The 18997-nt window shown below is 40.7% G+C and overlaps 1 protein-coding gene across 1 annotated transcript in view; it reads left to right on the top strand.

The window, feature by feature from the left end:
• ZNF346 (zinc finger protein 346) overlaps nucleotides 1-18470 on the top strand; it is a 35039-nt gene extending 16569 nt beyond the window's left edge. Inside the window, exons 5-7 of the mRNA XM_027867156.1 lie at nucleotides 3197-3421; nucleotides 9883-9976; nucleotides 11328-18470. Coding sequence (XP_027722957.1) covers nucleotides 3197-3421; nucleotides 9883-9976; nucleotides 11328-11433 — 425 coding nt within the window. The 3' untranslated portion in view covers nucleotides 11434-18470. The remainder of the gene's footprint in view (nucleotides 1-3196; nucleotides 3422-9882; nucleotides 9977-11327) is intronic.
• Nucleotides 18471-18997: the final 527 nt, after the last annotated feature.

Raw genomic sequence — 18997 nt, 5'->3', positions numbered from 1 at the left:
CTCTCTCTCTCTCTCTCTCTCTCTCTCTCTCTCTCTGTATATATATATATATATATATTCCCTCCAACTACCCTAATACTGAGAAAGGTCTCATGAGTTACAAATATCATCTTTCCGTGTAGGAATATAGACAATTCAACTTTAATAAGTCCCTTATGATTTCTCTTTCCTGTTTACCTTTTTGTGCTTCTCTTGAGTCTTGTATTTGAAAGTCAAATTTTCTATTCAGCTCTGGTCTTTTCATCAAGAATGCTGGAAAGTCCTTTCTTTCATTAAATGTCCATTTTTTCCCCTGAAGGATTATACTCAATTTTGCTAGGTAGGTGATTCTTGATTTTAATCCTAAGTCCTTTGACCTCCAGAATATCATATTCCAAGCCTCAGTCCCTTAATGTAGAAGCTGCTAAATCTTATGTTATCCTGATTGTGTTTCCACAATACTTGGATTGTTTCTTTCTGACTGCTTGCAATATTTTCTCCTTGATCTGGGAACTCTAGAATTTAGCTATAGTATGCCTAGGAGTTTTCCTTTGGGGATCTCTTTCAGGAGGTGATCGTTGGATTCTTCCAATTTCCATTTACCCTCTGGTTCTAGAATATCAGAGCAGTTTTTCCTTAATAAGTTTTTTGGAAGATGATGTCTAGGCTCTTTTTTTGATCATGGTTTTCAGGTAGTCCAATAATTTTTAAATTCTCTCTCCTGGATCCACTTTCCAGTTCAGTTGTTTTTCCAGTGAAATATTTCACATTGTCTTCCATTTTTTCATTCTTTTGGTTTTGTTTTATGATTTCTTGATTTCTCATAGAGTCATTAGCTTCCATTTGCTCCATTCTAAATTTTTTTTTTTTTTTTTGGTGAGGCAGTTGGGGTTAAGTGACTTGCCAGAGTCACACAGGTAGTAGTGAGTGTTATGTGTCTGAGGCTGGATTTCAACTCAGATCCTCCTGACTCCAGGGCCAGTGCTCTATCCACTGTACTACCTAGCTGCCCCTCCTTTCTAATTTTAAAGTAATTATTTTCTTCAGTGAGCTTTTGGACTTCTTTTTCCATTTGACCATTTCTGCTTTTTAAGGCATTCTTCTCCTCATTGGCTTTTTGGACCTCTTTTGCCATTTGGATGTTATTTTCTTCCATTTTTTGGGGGTCTCCTTTAGCAAGCTGTTGAATCATTTTTCATGATTTTCTTGCATCACTCTCATTTCTCTTCCCAGTTTTTCCTTTACTTATCTTGCTTGGTTTTCAAAATCCTTTTTGAGCTCTTCCATGGCCTGGGACCAATTCATATTTTTCTTGGAGGTTTTGGATGTAGGAGCTTTGATTTTCTTGTCTTCTTCTGGTTGTATGTTTTGATCTTCTTTGTCACCAAAGTAAGATTCTATAGTCTGACTTTTTTTGAGCTGTTTGTTCATGTTCCCAGCCAATTACTTGACTTTTTAACTCTTTGCTAAGGTAGGGCTCTGCTTCCAGTGTGGAGAATGTACTATCCCAAGCTTCAGGGGTTTTGTGCAGCTGTTTTCAAAGCTACTTCTAGGGACCTGTAAATTTTCAGTTTTTCCAAAGTGGTATGTTCAAAGGAGAGGTGTTTATTCCTTTCCTGGCCTGTGCTCTGCTCTATGAGTGACCACAAGCACTCTTTTCTGCTTTGGAACTGTGAGGAAGATTCCCTCTCTATCACGTCTACAAGCTCCACCATGCCAGCACTTCTCCTCGCCCCAGGACTGGCACCCAGATCCAAGCATGGCAAAGCAAGAGAATCCTGCCTCAGCACCAGAAAAGAGATCCCTGCAATCCCCCTCTGATCAGCCGCTGTATCCCCATACTATGTGTGGGCTGAGATCTCTGGAAGCAACTGCTGCTCCTGTGGCTGCTACCCCAGGGCTGTGTTAGGTCCAGGGCTGGACCACACTCCTCTCTCACCCAGGTCCAACAGACCTTTCCCACTGACCTTCTAGGTTGTCTTTGGCATTTGTGGGTTGAGAAATCTGGAAACCAGCACAGCTGCCTGTGATTCAGTCCACTGAGGCCTGCTCTGGGTTTGCTCTGTCCTTGTCTTCACTGTGTGGCCCACGCTGAATTGTGCTCCTCTCTCAACTTAGTGCAACAGACCTTTCCTATAAACCAACCAGGTTGTCTTGGGCTGGAAATTTGTTTCATTCTGTCTTTTGGGGGGTTCTGCTGCTCTAGAATTTGTTTAGTCATTTTTTACAGGTATTTGGAGGGGTTTGGGGGAGAGCTTAAGCAAATCACTGCTTTCACTCTGCCATCTTGGCTCCGTGCCCAGGAATATCATTTTGGCAGCTATTTGGAGTATGAATTAGAGAGGGGAGGGAATGTAGGCAAAGAAACCAATGAAAAAGTTGTTGCTATAGTCTAGGTCGGTGATGAGGTGATGAGGACTGGAACTAGGATTGTTACCATGTGAGTGGAGAGAAGGGGATGTATGGTAAAAATGCTATGGAAGAATATTGACAAAGACTTGGCAAATGTTTAGATAAGGAGCATGCAATTAGGGGAAATTAAGAATCAAAGATGACTCAAGGGTCATGAACCTTGGTGACCTAGAAGGCTGGTGATCCCCTCTGCAGAAAAAGAGAGGTTTGGAAGAGGTTGCATTTGGTGTGAAAGTTAAAGAGTTCTGTTTTAGACCTGTTGTTTTTTGAGGTACTTATAGGACATCCATTTTGAAACAATTAGTTATACAATTCTGGAGCTTAGGAGAGGATTAGGACTAGACCTTAGATCTAAGGATTTGAATCTTCTATCTAAGATTCATCTGTGTGGAGGTAATTTAATCAGTAGGAGCTGATGAGATCACCAAATGAGGAATAGAGGGAAGACCCAGGACAGAGCCTTCATAGATATCCACAGTTAAGAGATGAAATTTGAATAATGATAAGTAAAGGTGTGAAATCAAAGATTTTTTTCAGAATATTAGAGAACCAAGCTCAGTTTATGTCTGACTTAGTAAACTCTAATCCAAAATGAGAGGTTTAATCATTATTACTTCCTATTCCTTTGGCAAGTCCCATCAACCCTTTTCATTCTTTTGCTCTTTTGCTATAGCAAAAGGAAACACTTTTTGCAGAGGCATTCCCAAATTAGTTGTTCCACCATTTCCTTTTGTCTAAGTTAATGTAAAACATACTCACCCCTGAGACTTTTCATTGTCTTTCTTTGTGTTCTCCTTGTGCATAGGTCCACCAAAAGTCCACACGGATGCTACAACCCCTGGTCAGAGTGAAGGCAGTGGTAACACATCTGATCCAGACAAATTCTGCAAGCTCTGCCATGCCACTTTCAACAATCCCTGCATGGCCAAGCAGCACTATGATGGCAAGAAGCACAGAAAACAAGAGACCAAAGTCAAGCTGATGGCTCATTATGGCAAGAACAATGACTCACCCATTACAGTTTCAGAAGGTGAAGACATCTTATTTTGGGATCCCGGCCAGGCAAAGGGACAGTATTGTAGAGTAATGGAAATATCATTTAATTTGTAGTCATAGGACTTGGATTTGAATTCCAGCTCTGTTACTCCTCCCTGTGAGTTATTGGGCAAGTTACTTAACCTATCTTGGCTTCAGTTTCCTTGACTGTAAAATGAGCAGTCTTAGAACAGTTGATTTCTAAGGTTCTTTCCAGTTCTAAATCTTTACTGGGATCCTATCCTGATTTTTCCTGGGAGCCAGTTTTCTTTAAGAAGGATGTTGACAAGCTAAAGCATATTCAGGGGAGAATCCTGAAGCCCTGGAACTTCAAGGACCCTCAGAAAATGTTTATTCCCCCTTATGCCTGAGTAGAGATCCCTTATATGATACCTTTAGCAAATGATGTTCAGAAATTCCAAGGGTTATTCTTCTGTTTCAATAAAACATAGTGTTTGCTCTCCAAAACCTAGCTAGAAGCCTCAAGGATCAACTTTAGCCGACCACTTAGCATCCACACTCACTCCACTTGTCCCGAGGTGGTGTGTGTACCTCTTCACTGACTTCCCTACTCTGTTACTGTTCCTTCTTGGAAATTGCCTTAAGGGTGCCCAGATTCTTATGCTACACTAGGCAGTCTACTTAAACCACTTCATCCACCAGCTGAGTCACCTAGATGAAGGAACTGAACCTGTTAACAGGCTGCTTTTTCTGGCCTGCTGGTCATAGTTCAGGTTGGGGACAGAAAGACATTTATGCAAGTAGAGGTGCTGAGAGTTGCCTCTTCTGACTTAGAACTTTCTGTATCGCAGCTCTTCTGTGGCCACCTGGAACATAACAGAGCCTGAACTTTTCAGAATCCATGGTGCAGGAGGTCAAGGAAGACCTACCAGGTGGATTGGATGAGATCTGGTAGTTACATTATAAGCCTCACATTTTTCTCATTGTTTATGCTCAAGATCCTCCAGGTTGACCCAATATTCCTCCCCACCTCTGTCAAAAGCAACCCTTCCTCCCAATTCTTCCCCAATACCTGGTGACTCACTGGTGATGAGACTATTTTGAGGACTTCTTCCATCTCCTTCCTTTGCTGTGGTCCTGAGGCAGTAGTCTAGAGATTTCAGAAAGGGAGTAAAATACATCTGATATTGTCCTTATTTTATCTGATCAAGATCAGATCCCTTCATCTCTACCTTCTCTGCTAGTAGTAGTGAGAACCATAGGCAGATGAAAGACCCATTAGACTATTGAAGACTGTGGTAAGTGTTCATTTTCATTCTGCATGAGGACATTCGCACCTAGAAAGCCTTCTCTCCCCACCCTTCCCTTCCTAGTGGAAAAGCAATTGTTCTTAGACATGTGGGAAATGTCAAATGATAGGATTTAGAGTTGGGAGAGAGCAATAAGTTTTCATTTTAGAGGGAGAGAGAAAATGAGACTCAGGAGGAAGGCCAAGATATGAATCTGGTTCTTCTAACTCCCATTCCAGTGCCCTTTCCACTACACTGCTGCTGAGTGAGCTGATGCCAAAACAAGGTTCCATGCTCAAGTTCTAATCACAAAACAAGGGGCCTTCCTGAGCACAACTGGTGGTGGGTCCAGAGAAGGACCAGGTATTGGGGGGGGTGAGGGGGGCGGGGACATGAAACAGCTTTAGGCTTCATACTTTCTTTTTGGTCCTCCCCCTTCAAGACCGATCTTCCTGAACACAGAATTGCTAGCATAAGCAAATTAGCTTTTTTTCCCCTAGGAATTATAAGTTTTTACAAATTTAACATTTTCACTTCCTTATTAATAAATTTTTATTTAATACAGTAGGCAAGTAGAAACTCACAAACTATCCAAAAACAAAGTATGCTCTCTGAGATCTATTAAGTAAAACAGCCTCAGTGACTGTGACTGATGGTGCATTTCAGCTTACAGTTTTGTAAACATACTACAAAACTTTTGTAGTACTATTTGTTGAAAAGAAAGCTGTAGCTGTAACTTAACAAGGTAGCACCAATGTATTCCATTGTATTTAACTTGAATTTTGTTTCTATTTAATGTTACCTTCTTTTTTGTATAGTTGTAGTTACTATGTTTTTGAAACTTTTTTCTGTATCATATAAGTCTTTGCATATTTCTTAAAATTCTTAGTATTATTCTTGATGGTACAGTAGTATTCCATAACATTCATATGCTGCAATCTATTTAGCCATTCTTGATTTTCTGGCCACATATTTGTTTGTAACTTTTTGCCATTTACGGATAGTGATGCATGGAAGTTTTATATAGATAGGTCTCTTCCTGTTAGTAAATTTCTAGTAGGTTAACAGTATGAAAAATTTCCTGTCTTTTCTTAGACAATTCCACATTGTTCTCCAAAACAGTCAAACCAGTTCACAACTTCATCAGCAGTGATTAGTCTCCTTTTTTCCAAAAGCCCTACTAACTTAGAATTTTTATTTTTTCATCTTTGCCAGTTTGGGTGTAAGATGATATCTCAGAGTTGTTTTACTTTGCTTTCCTATTGTTATTAGTAATTTCAAACATTTTAATATATTGATTGAGTTTGTTTCTTCTAGCAAAAAATTGATTGTTCATATCCTTTAATTATTAGGGAATAGCTCTTGATCTTTTAGATTTGTGTCAGTTCCCTGTAGATTTTAGTTGGATGGCTTTTATTAAATCATAGGATTAAAGGCTTAGATCTGGAAGGAACCTTAAGGACCACTTAGTCCAGCACTAAGTTTTCAAATGAGAAAACTGAGGCTAAGAAAGGTTAAGTCCCAAAATCACACAGGTAGGATTTGAACTTGGTTTTTCTTACTCCAAATCTAGTACCTTGTCTACTGTAACCATGCCTCTCCACATGTTTAATGCAAATATTTTTCCCAGTTTATATCTCTTCTTTTTGTTCTAGTTGCATTACTTTTATTTGTGCTTTTATTTTTATGTGATAGAATTAATCTTATTTTTTTTGTATAATTTCATCTATGTCATGGCTAGTTAATAATTTTTCCTTTCTCCACATTTGTGGAACATATAACCTTCCATTCTCTTCTAATTTGTTTATGGTATGAATTTATATTTAGATTACTTATTCATTTGGAATTTTTAATATATGCTATAGTATTTGTTAGATGCTTGTCTAAACCCATTTTTTTCTAAGCTGTCCAGTTTTGCCAGCAATTTTGGTTGAATAATGAATATACTTTCTCCAGTCATTTGTATTCTTATTTAACACCAGACCACTGAGCAACCATCATCTTATAGCTGGAAGAGAGCCTTTTTCCTAAAGGAGGCATGCCTATTTTCAAAACTCCAGCAAATCTTCAACTAACTCTTCAAGATCCTAAAATCTTGCCTTGCAAAAAAAAGAAGGAAGAAATGTCCAGGAACCACCTGATAGATATTCCTCCTGAGTCTGCTGGCCATTTTATTATATGTTTGTCTACCTCCCTGTAGATGCCAGCATTCTTCCAGCTTCATCTTGGCTTTCTTTCTTTCTCAGCTTGTGGTCCTCAACAAAGTTATATGAGATCAAGGGTCTGTATCAAATAGTTTTCAGGAAATCTTCAACAATTTTCCTTGACTTTCCTACTAATACCATTTGAATTACTTTGTGTTTAGGTACTTAAATAGCTCTTTAATATCATTGGCATGAGTGTTACCTCTGACAGTGCAGATCTCAACTCATCTGTGTCTTCTCATCTTTTTAAAAACTTATTTCCATAAATCTCCATAAAATATCTATCCAACATGTTGTAGGGCTTTCCTCTGGTTCTTTTAATATTGTTTAGTTACCGCTTCAGGATCCATGTTGTCCATCTCTTATATTCTTCTCTTTTAGCACATGAATACCCACCTCCTTTTCCAGTCGTGTGTGGTGTCCTTTGCACCATCTCTCATATGTAAGTCATTGTTGGTGACATAAGGCAGTCTCCTTTACTATGCCCTTTGGGTTACTCAAAGTTTAATTCTTTTAAGATCATCATATAAGTCCTCCACATAAATAATAGTAAGCAATACTATACAACTGTATAGCATATGTATATATAGCACTCTTTAGTTTGCAAAGCCTTTTTAATGTATCTGATCCATATAGCAGGCCTGTGAGGGAGGCAGGGCAGGACCCATTTCAAAATAAGGAAACAGTATCTGAGAGAGGAAGGATGAGCCCAAGGCAATGAGTGCTAGGACCAAGACTTGAACCTTGGTCTTATGACTCCTAATTCACTATTCTTGATACTATATGACACTGCCTTTCCCCTGAAGCTTGGTTACATTGAGGAGCAGGCTCTCTACTACTCTGGCTATTGACAGCTAGAGTTTGTGGATGAAGAGGAAGTGGGCTTCACAACTGCAGTTCACTCACAATGGTGCCACAGTGCATCCTGAGGATCCAGGAACTTTCCTTCCAGGTCCATCCTACCACTCCCTGGTCCCTGACCAATCAATCTCCTATGACCTCACCCCTTCCAAATAAGTGAAAATAGGGACTATTTGGATTTGGAATCTTCTGTCTTTAACATGCAGAATAGAATCACAGATGTAGGGCTCAGTGGATCTTAAAGGCTGTCTAGTCCAATCCACTGAGACCTGAAGCAGTCTAAGCCCTGACGTCCCACACATAGTAAGTGAACCACAATTTGGAAGCATGTTCAACTTCAGAGACTATCTAGATTTAATAGGAATTGAATCCCTAGGGCTAGCTAGGATTATATCTGTTTCGATGGTAATCAGATACATGGTTGGGAAAGTTGGGTGTCTTGTCTAAGGTCCCATAGGCCTGTGTTTGGCCTTTGGAGAGGCTTCCGCTCTTGCACTGTTGTGTCTGAAGGCTGGGCAGTCTGTATCAACAATGGCCTTGATCGTAGCATCATTTGCCAACTACTTTTATTGGGAGGGACCCTTGACAGAAGCTTGGCCTCCAAAGCACTGGATAGTCAAGTCTTCGGTAGACCAGATACAGCACTTCTAAGTACAGGCTCTCAAAGAAAACTGGCTTCTTTTTTTAATGTCTCATGCAGCATGTACACAGCTAGGGTACAAAATAAAACCAACTTCTATAGGGAGGGGTGAAATCTCCCCTCCCATAATCTTCTGGAGATGCTGGTAGTTCCAAGTTATGCTGTTGATGATACCTGATCCTTCAGGAAAATGATGTGTCTCTACTGGCCTTGGACTAAGAGAATTTGGCATCTGAGGGTAGCAGTTTACCTCTTGGTAGATATATAGTGTACTTTGTCTCAAAGGAGGTATAAAACCGCCAAAACATTTTAGTGGAAGACATTAATTTTCTATGTATCTAGACTTAAAATGGATTCCTAATCCAATGTTCTTTCAATAAGTGCCTAAAAAAAAAGTACCTGCCACTGCCACATAACTCTTTGAGATGGCAGTGTTGTACAAAGTGTTGTGAAATAATGAGGATGGAGTGCTGAACAATTCATAAAATTATGCAGTGTCTAAAGGACCTTAGAACATGGACTGTCAGAGTAGGAAGACATATTACAACAGGAAATATAAGAACTTAAAAGAACCTTAATTAGAACAGACCTTAGAGTATAGAGTAGTAGAGCCAGAAGAATCCTCTGCACATAGAACATGCAGTGTCAGAGCTAGAAAGAACTTTACAATATAGAATGTTAGAGCTGGAAGGACCTTTTAGCTGTCCTCTAATACAACCCCCTCATTTAACTGAGGCCAATAAAAGGAACTAGTTTATGGTTATACTGTAAGTCATTGGCAAATCCTGGACCCCTTTGGTCTCTGGCTTCTTAAGCCAGAACTCTTTCTGTTATACCATGCCAAGAAAGACCACTCTAAATCTGGAGCGAGCCTGGCTATAAAGCAGGCTCTCTCCAAGCCCTTGGGAAGATAGATTGGGTTGTCAAAATAATCATCTTTTTAAAAAAAATCATCTTTGTTAATTACTATTATTATAAGCCCAAGAAGAATAGCACCTTTTAGAGATTAATTTGATTGAAGGGTTTCACCAGCTAGAACACTTAGAATGGTACATTGTGAGAGCCTAAAGCTGACTCTTAAAGAAGTTTTCCTTTGAGTAGAAAGAGACCTGGGTTTGAGTCCTGCTTGAAATCATAAGTTGTGTAACATTAGTTAGATCACTTTAACTCTGATGCTTAGTTGCTCCATCTATCAAATAGAGAGATTAGAATAAATGTTCTCTAAAGTCCTTAACACCCCTGATGTAAAACTGCCACAATGTTAGTATTTGGCTTGGTCCTGCTCTCCATATCCATCAGTCAGAACTGAAGTGTTTGGGGATAAGAGTGAGGTGGAAAGGGGGATTTAAAAATTAAAAGGGACCATGGATGTCATCCGTTGTGCTTATTACTCAAAAATATTTAATGGGTTCTTACCCATTTATGAACTATCCTGCTCATTTCAGCCACAGGCCCTAAGTGATGGAATCATAATGTGCTTTAACATTACTGTCTGTTTCAGCTGGATGGGGCTATCCCTGCAACACTTGCAAAATCATGCTGAATTCCATAGAGCAGTACCAGGCGCACATCAGTGGCTTCAAGCACAGGAACCAGTAAGTGAGCTTTCTTTTTCATATGGGCACGGGTTGGTAGACTACTGGGAGGGGCCGTGGACTGGCATGTTCTACCAGTGCTCAGTTCCATTTCTCCTAAACAGACATTTGGCTCATTCTTTCAAGAACTGTGGTGTAGCATCTGGGAGCCCCCTGTAACAGTTTGGAAAGAATTCACCAAGGTGCCTCCCAAAGTGGGGAGGGGCACCATCCCATATGGGTCAGCAACTTGGAGGAGAATTACTGAAGGGTTTGCCCATAGCTGAAGACCATAAACACCTTGGAAAGAGCCCTGAATTTCAAGGATCTAGATTCGAATCCTGGTTCTGCTATTTATTACCTGTGTGATATTGTGCAAGTAATTTTTCAGAGCCCTCATTTCCCCATCTGCAAAATGAAAGGGTTGAACTAGGTAATATCTAAGGTCCCTTCCATCTTTAAACCTGTGAGCTTAAGACCAGAAGGATGTTGGTTAATTGTACATGGAAGAAAAATGACTGTTCCTATTTCACCAGAGAGTTTCCAGGATGTGATAATCCTACTAGTCTTAACCATATACTGTAAGGCAGTGAGTGGCCTTGGTCCCTGTGGCTGGTCATCATTCAGTTCTTTTCTATTTTAAGTCCCAGAAAGGGCTGACTGGCTGAGGGTAATTTCTGTGCCTTGATCTTCTCCTTCAATCCCTGTGACTAGTTTGACATGCTGATCCTCAGAATCACTTGTAAATTATTTAATTTTTTTCAATTAACAAAAAAATCTGTTTTCTCTCCTTCCCGCCACCCCTCTGTCAGGAGGTAAACTTCTTCGTGTTTGATGAACACATTTCATAGAAGATGTAGTAGGTCTTCCTCCTTGATTTTGCTCAGTTGGTTTTTATATGTCCAGTTGGTTGCAGGGGTTAAGTTCTCCCAAGACTTATTTGGTCTGTGACATTCTGCTCAGTGACATTCTGCTCGGTATTGTTAGCAATACCTCACATATACTACCAGGTAACTTGCTAGAAATCAAACTTGTGAGCAGGATCATAGGATTGAGAACAGAAAAGATCCTTAGAGATCACTCAGTCCAACCTCTTATTTTGCAGATGGAGAAATTAAGGTCCAGAGAGGGGTCACACTGATAATAAGTAACAAAGCTAGGATTCAAACCCTAGCTTTGTGACTCAAAATCAGCATCTTTGCCACTACACCTCATAGTATCCTGACCTGACCACATTCCAGGGAAGTAACTCTGATACTGACCAATTTAGGGAGGTTGGGAGTCCAGGCTTTTTCAGAGATTCTGACACACCTGTCTCCTTTCCCTTTCTCTTTCCTTCCTCTACTCCTCCCTCTCCCCAACTCTCCCACAGTATACCAGGAGCTGTGCCGACCCTAGGACGCTTTCCAAAGCAGCAATATGTTCGAGAAGAAACAGTGTCTTCAGGAGACTACAGTTACTTTAGCCAAGACTCCTAGAGCCATTGGCAATACTGTTCTCTTCAAGTTGGTGCCAGCCAAGAACAAGCAGCTAGTGCCAACTCTCAGTGGTTCTGTTATCTGGTCAGAGACTGGCCCGTGCCTCCATCTCATAGTGACTGTGCAGGACAAAAGCAGAAATGACTTAGTTTGGAAAGGATCTGATGTAGCAAGCTTTGCTCCATCTTGTGTGCTCCATTAGGAAGCTCCTTTGGCATAATCTGTTAATTGACATCTTGTTCTGTGTGTTCCTCAAACATACAGGTGGTATCCCTCCTTTGTGTGTCACTTCTTGCCACTCCTCTGCCTCTAAGCTATGTCCCTGCCCTCTTCAAACAGTGCAGAACTCTTGGGTTTCAGGAACAGCACCTTGACTAATTTATCTTAGATCAGGAGTAATAACGTAGAGCTGGATGTTAGCAAATTGTTATTCCCAACTCCCACTTGAACCTGGGTGTCTAAGTGTGTCTTACTTGTTCTTCCTTGATGGGAAAACTTGCATAGGATTTATTTCCCTGTATTTAGAGAGAGAAATCCTTGGGTTTTTCCTAGTACCCTAGACACCTACTAGAGAAACCATGGAATGTGAGTACCGAACCGTGGTGGGGTAGAGAACAAAAAACTTGGCCAACTCTACTTATTTATCCCTCAAAAGAAAGTCACGTTAGACCAAGTTATTTCCAATTGTGCAGGAGGGATTCCTTTTTAAATCTACTTTATCTGTTGAAATGTTTTGACTTTTTGTTGGAAGCCTCATATCTGCTTGTCATGATAATATCTGAATGGTACTGGGAAGGTCATGTTACTCTGGGCATAATCAATGGTCATATTAGTATGGGCAGTACAAGGTTCTTTCCCCTCTCAGTTGTTGTTGCTCTCAGTCACACGTCACCACTAGAAGGTTACTCTGAGGGTGCAAGTTAAAGAAGGTCACTTGGTAGCAGCTCTGCTTGTCCAAGGTCTGCTGCCTATCTGCTTTACAGACATAGACCACATTAAAGTCATTATTCACCTGACCCTTCAGACTTTCTCCTTCCCTTGGTTCTGCAGTCCCAGATGAGAATGCAGTGGTGATAAATGGAATCTGTGGAAAAGAATAGGAAAGATTCTTTCCAGGAAGAAGCCCCTAGGTATTAGGAGACTCTGACTAGTGTTATATATAGCTTTTCATCCACAGATCTTCCAGGCTAGAGAGGTTTTCAAATGATCAGAGAAGATGCAGGAGGGAGAGTAAAGAAGTTGACCTAGACCATACCATGAAAGGGTCCCTTTGGCCACCCTTCCCTCTCCAGAAAGAGGGAATACTTCCTCACAGTACCTGTTATTGGAAGGAGCCTTAGAGGCTTTCTGGTGCAACCCATACTGAACAAGAGTATGCTGTTCAATATTCCTAACAAGTGGCCAGCCAGCCTTTGCTTGAAGATCTCTGATGGAGAAGAACCCACTGTCACCTAGGGCGGCCCATTCTACTTTTGGACAATTCTGATTGTGGGGAAATTTTTCTTACATTAGGCTGAAATCAGCCTTTTCGCAGCTTCCACCCATTGTTCCTAGTTCTCCCCTGCCCCACCCCCTAGCCTAGCAGGACTTCTTCCACATCACAGCCTTCATATATTGAAGACGGGCACTTTGTCCACCCAGGTTTTATCTTCTCCAAGCAGAAGCATACCCAATTCCTTCACCTGGTTGTCATATGACATCATCTTGAGGTCCTTCTGGTCTCCCTCTTCTGACTTCTCCAATTTATCAATATCCTTCACAACTGTGACTCCTAGAACCACTCAGTGTTCCAGGTATGATCTGACTATGGCAGATGAAAGCTAAATTTTCATTTCCCTAGTGTCCCAAACACTATGCCTCTCAGTGTAGCCTGATTGCTTTTTTGGCTATCTTATCGCAATATTGACTCATATTGAGTTTAAAGTCCACTCAGACTGACAAAACTTTTTCAAATGAACTATCTAGCTATACCTTCCCTATCTTGACTTTTTTTCCCTAACTTGATTTTTTTTAAACCCAAGTATAAGACTTTACATTTATCCCTGTAAAAATTCATCTTACTCAATTGATCCCAGTGTTTTGAACTTGTGAGATCTTTTTGAATCTTGATTGTAATCCAATCTGTTAACTGTCCCTCTGAGTTTTGCTTTGTCTGCAAATTCGATAAACATGCCATCTTTCACCTTTATCAAGTCGTTGATAAAAATGTTGAACAGCATAAAGCCAATAACTTCTCTGGGGCATTCTATTAAAGACCTCCTTCAAATAATGACATAGAACATTAATGACCACTCTTTCAGTCCAGCCATTCATCCAATACCAAATTCCTTATCATGTAGCTCTCCTTTTTCACAAGAATAGCATGAGAGGTTTGTTAAATGCTCGGCTAAAATCTTGGTAAACTAAATCTGTGGTATTCCCCTGATATATCAATCTAGTAAATCTGTCCAAAAAAAAAAAAGAAAAAAAGTGAGGTTAATCAGGCATGGCCTGTTCTTCATGAAGTCATCCTGACTCTTTGTGATTACTGCTTCCTTTTCTGTACATCTCTTAACCACCTCTTCAATATTATGTTCCAGAATTTTGACAGAAATTGAAGTTATGCTTATTGGCCTACAGTTTGCCAACTTCATAATCTTCCCTGTCTTCTTCCAGTCTTGTTGCATTTTTCCCATTCATCTTGATCTTTCAGACCAGTTCTCTGTGATATAGTTTATCTGGGCCTGGTGACTTGAAGGGCAGGTAGGTACTCTCTTACTCTTTCCCTGCTAATCTTGGATCTAAATATCCTGTTAGCCATTTTTGTTCAGTCCTTTCCAATCCAAAGATCAGTGTCCTTGGCAGACAAAGCAGAAACAAAGTAAGAGTTGGGCAGCCTTTCTTTCTCTCCCTTGTCTTGTCAGTTATGATTGGCCCATCTGCTTTGAGCAGCAGTCCTATCTTGTCTTTAATCATCCTTTTCCTCAATATAGCTTTTTAAAAATAATTTTGGGGGGTCATTTTTTAGGTTTTTCTACCAGTCTTAGCTCATTCTGAGCTTGGACCTTCTTGACACTGTTCTTACAGGCCCATGCCATGCTTTGTATTCATCTTCCATTACCTGCCTTTGCTTCCATCTTCTATACACATCTTTTTAAAAATCTAAGTTGCTCAAGTTTCATTTGCTTACACATTTCTCTTGTCTCTTCATTGAAATTATTTTTGTGTCTCCAGAATTTCATTCTTAAAAACTTCCTTTTCCTCCTAGTATGACTTCTGTCAGATTTTGGTGCATAGGATCCTGCCTATCCTTTTTCTGAATCTTTTAAAGTCTTTTCTCCAGTAACCTTGCATGCATGTCAGACTGTACTCAGTTTTCCACTCCTTTTTCAAAATTTAAGATGAAGTGATCACTTGCACCTTGATTCCTCTCATCTCTTCTTTAGGACCCAGTTACTTTTTGGTAAAAGTCTGATCCAGAATAATAGTTTCTCATCTTCCTTTTATGGATGAAATTATCGTTACTGCAAGCTAAGAAATAATTAGCTGCCACTCTGCTTTTCACAGAGCATGAACTCCTGCAGGAGTCCGTATGATGACTACCATGTCTTCATTCCATAGCTCCAGGCTTGTGGTCTGTTTGCAGAAGTTAACTCTTTCCTCTCTGGGTGTTCTGGGTGTTCTGTAGCATTTTCTGAATAATTGTTTCTTTTTCCTTTGACTCTTTACAGTTTTTCTGACCTGACAGCATCTATGGGTCTGTATCACCAATTCCTTTGAGGACAAATAGCTACTAGCTGCTCCCTCCTCTTCAAGAAGAGTGTCATATCTGCTCTTTAGCTCCAGTTGCTCAGTGACCCATCCATTTTCTCTTTTATCACCATCCATCTTTTATCACCTTCCATCCTCCAGTCACAAGTCTTCTCTGTCTTAACAGATCCTTTTTCTTTGTACTTGAAAGCTCTTTCAGTTTTTAAAGGAAGACTGCATTCTTCCTGATAACAGGGATTGAAGAAACATTCCTCAAGGCACTTTAATTTGTCTTCTAAAAAGGAGACCTGCCCACACTTTGTACATAGATAATTGTCCCTTGGCCGTGACAGAAAGATAAATGTCATGTATGTAGTATGTGCAAATCACTAACAAATTTTCCACGTTCTTCACGTTTGCCCAGAAACATAAGTTTCTTGGGCCTTTTTCCTACTAGTTGTGGTCCACTCCTCTGGAGAATTCCTGTAGCCTAGGGAAGTCTTGGAATCCAGAGTTTTCTTTCTCACCTGTGTTGTACTATAGACACACCCAATTTCCTTTTCTTTGTCTTCCTAACCTTCTCCTTGAGTCCCCTATTGTCTTCACGGCTTCATTTTTTGAGTCTTCAAGTTCTCTTCTTCCCTTTGTCCTCGAATCAACACTGCATAAGTGATTCTCCTGCCTAACCAAACCCTCTAGTCCTGAAGACTACTTGTAGCAAGGAGCTGCCCCACACAAGGTACAGACCCTGCAGTAGAGAAGGTGTTTCTTTCTATTCTGACATAGCAAGCTTTCGAGGATGTCCCACAGGAAGGTAGTTTGAAGAGGATTGGGTTCCCTTTTTTAATTCTCTTAAGATTTTTCTCTCCCCATGCTGTAAAACAGAGGAAGCCTGCTATATATTTACAAAACCTTTTCTGCTTCCCTCTGAAACCCCAACAACTTCCCTTTCTTTGTGAAGAAATGCCTTTTGTGTGTAGATGTATCTACTCTGTGCCCCATGAGAGAGACCTCCCAATAAAGAATGACTCCTGTGACTGCCAGGAGTGTGTGTTCTGTGCCAGAGCTTCTACTGATTATCAGCAGTATGCCATTGTGTCTATGGTTCCTGAGTCTAGGCAACTTGTCATTGGTACCTACCTTCCTCTCACAATAACATAATGCTTTGGAAGTTTTCATGACAGTAGGAATCTTGAAGTAGGTGATGCAAGGTGATTTTATAAATGAGAAAATTGAGGTTCAGAGAGATTGATAGACCCAAGATCACATAGCTAAAAAGCGTCGGAGTTGGGGTTTGAACCAGTCTTCTGACTCCGAATCCAGGCACTTGGGTGCCCAAACCCCCATCCAGGAGTGTCCAAGGAGCAAAACTTTCTTCTGATCTTTGAGAGGTCTTAACAAGATAAACTGTTCAGCTTCATTCAAATTAAGATGTGAATGGCTGATCCAGTTGGCTAATGGGTAGTTGGGGTGGAGGATAATTTATGTTATAAAGCCAAAGCTTGTAAACCTAATGAATTTCTGGCTAGTGATTGGACCTAGGATATTTTTTGAACCAAATTTGGAATCTACCTCTATTATCTATGATAAGCTTTTCCTCTCCCACAGGCCACAGTGGGGGAGTCCACAACCTGCCACTCCTTTCTACATTATTGTGACACTTCTTATTGCCTAGATTCTCAGCCTGGGTGGGCCATTAGCATAAAACCTGGGAGCAAAAAGTATTGTTCTTTTTCTGGGATATTTGCCCTCTGCCACCACCTGACCCTGTCAGAGGAAGGAAGGAGCCAGCCATGGTGGATCTTAGCCAGAATTTACATGGCTTATTGGGTTCATAGATTTGTTGGCCCTGATCTTTATGTTAGATTAAGATTAATGGCTCTGTCCATGTTCTCTTTGATCTCTTTAAGGATGCTACCAGATCATCCTCCCTCATCTGTGCCGCTAACTTTTTTAATGCGGATTCCAGAGTCTCCCCTGTATGCCCTGCTTCTATCTGGGCTGCTAGGGTCATCTCCTGTACTTGTGCAGTGTGTTGGAGGGTCTCTATATCTAAGGTAACCCCCTCCTCCTCTGCTGCCATCTCTACAACTTCCAACAGTGATTCTTTCAATTTTCTCTTCTTCTGACATGCTTTCTGACTCATTGAGATATACTGAACTGACTACAAGTCTGCAAGAGTCTTAAGTGCTCTGGAGAAAACACATCGTGACATTGTCCACCTACAACTTTTAATTCCATGGAGACTGATAATCCATGTAGCGCTACTGCAAGACCATTGAAAGATGGGCTTTTGTTTCAGGGAGAAGTTCAAGGTGATTAAAAGTACTGGTCTTTCAAATTGTCTGAAAGAGGAGAGAACACATAGAGACAAGTGGTGCTAGGAAAAGCTTTGTTTTGATCCAAGAAGTCAGAGGGAACGTGAGTGGAGCCTTAGGTCAATCTGTCGACAGCTCTGTAAATGTTAAGATGCTATAGAACTGTGGGTTATTGACATTATGTGGAGGAGCCTCCAACCAAGTTCTTCACTACCTACCTCAGCATGAAAGGGATGCTGAGTTCAGGAAGGTAATGCCAGCATGCAGGCTGCTGAGGCTTTGATTGCACACCTGAGGATGGGCTGGGTGTTTGCACACCAGCCTGCACACCAACCTGGCTACATTCATAGAAGCTCATCACCAGGTTAGTTGCAAGGTGATGAATTGACCACCAGTTCCTTTGAAAAGATGGTCCTTTACATTGTGAAGGGGTTGTAATATCCTAGATCAGTCAGGTCTCCTAGTGACCACCAGAGGGCACTAGTGGCCCAATAATCATAGAGAAATTTCCCCCCACCACCCCTAGGCTGGAAAATCCTCAAGAAAGCATCCATTTGTACAACCCTTTTATTTTTTAAATGAGGAATTGAGGCCCAGAGAAGGGAAGGGGATTTGCCCCAGGTCTCATAGTGAGTGGAAGAGCTAGTCTCCAGACTCCTGGTCTAGTGCCACTTCTGGGAATCCCTCCCTCCTTACCTCCCCAGCTCCCACTCCCATTCCTACCCCTTCCCTATTTCAAGCCTTATAACCTGGAGGTCGGGAGAGTGAGGTGGTTCAGGTGTCTTACCAGTAATCTAAACCAAGATTCTCAAACTCTTTGGTTTGAGGACCCCTTTGCACTCTTAGAAATTATTGAGAGCCCCAAAGAGTTTGTTTATGTGGGTTATGTGTATATTTACCATGTTAGAAATCAAAACTGATAATTTTTTAAAGTACTTGTTAATGTATTGTGAAAAGTAACTATTTTCCAAAGCAAAATATATTAGAAGAGTGGCATTTTTTTTTTTTTTTGGCAAATCTGTTTAATGTCTGTTTTAATAGAATATAGTTGGATTCTCATATCTGCTTCTGCATTCAATCTGTTGCGATGTGTTGTTTTGGTTGAAATATGTGAAGAAAATACAGCCTCACAAAGAAATGTAGTTGGAAAAGGGAGGAGTATTTTAATAGGCAAATAACATCTTAATATTATTATGAAGATATTTTTGACCTAACCAACCCCCTGAAAGTGTCTCAGGACCCTCAAAAATCCCAGACCACACTTTGAGAGCCACTGGCTTAAACCCACGCCAGAGACAAAGTGGGCAGAGAAGAGGCCAAACCACTGGGATTGGAGCTGGGAGTGTAGAACACTGGGCTGTTCTTTGCACACGTCCTGCCCAACTCAAGCAGGGCCCTATGATCATAAGTTTATAGAATTTAAAGTTGGAGGGAATAAGCAAACTGAGGCCCAAGTAAAGTACTTGCCCAAAGTCACACAACTAATAAGAGACAGAATTGAAGTCTTCTGACTCCAA

The sequence above is a fragment of the Vombatus ursinus genome, unplaced genomic scaffold, assembly GCF_900497805.2.
Source record: "Vombatus ursinus unplaced genomic scaffold, bare-nosed wombat genome assembly UNPS02014785.1, whole genome shotgun sequence".
NCBI classification, from domain to species: Eukaryota; Metazoa; Chordata; class Mammalia; order Diprotodontia; family Vombatidae; genus Vombatus; species Vombatus ursinus.
Note: the sequence above shows the minus strand (reverse complement) of the source record. Positions and strands in the feature narration are given on the sequence as shown.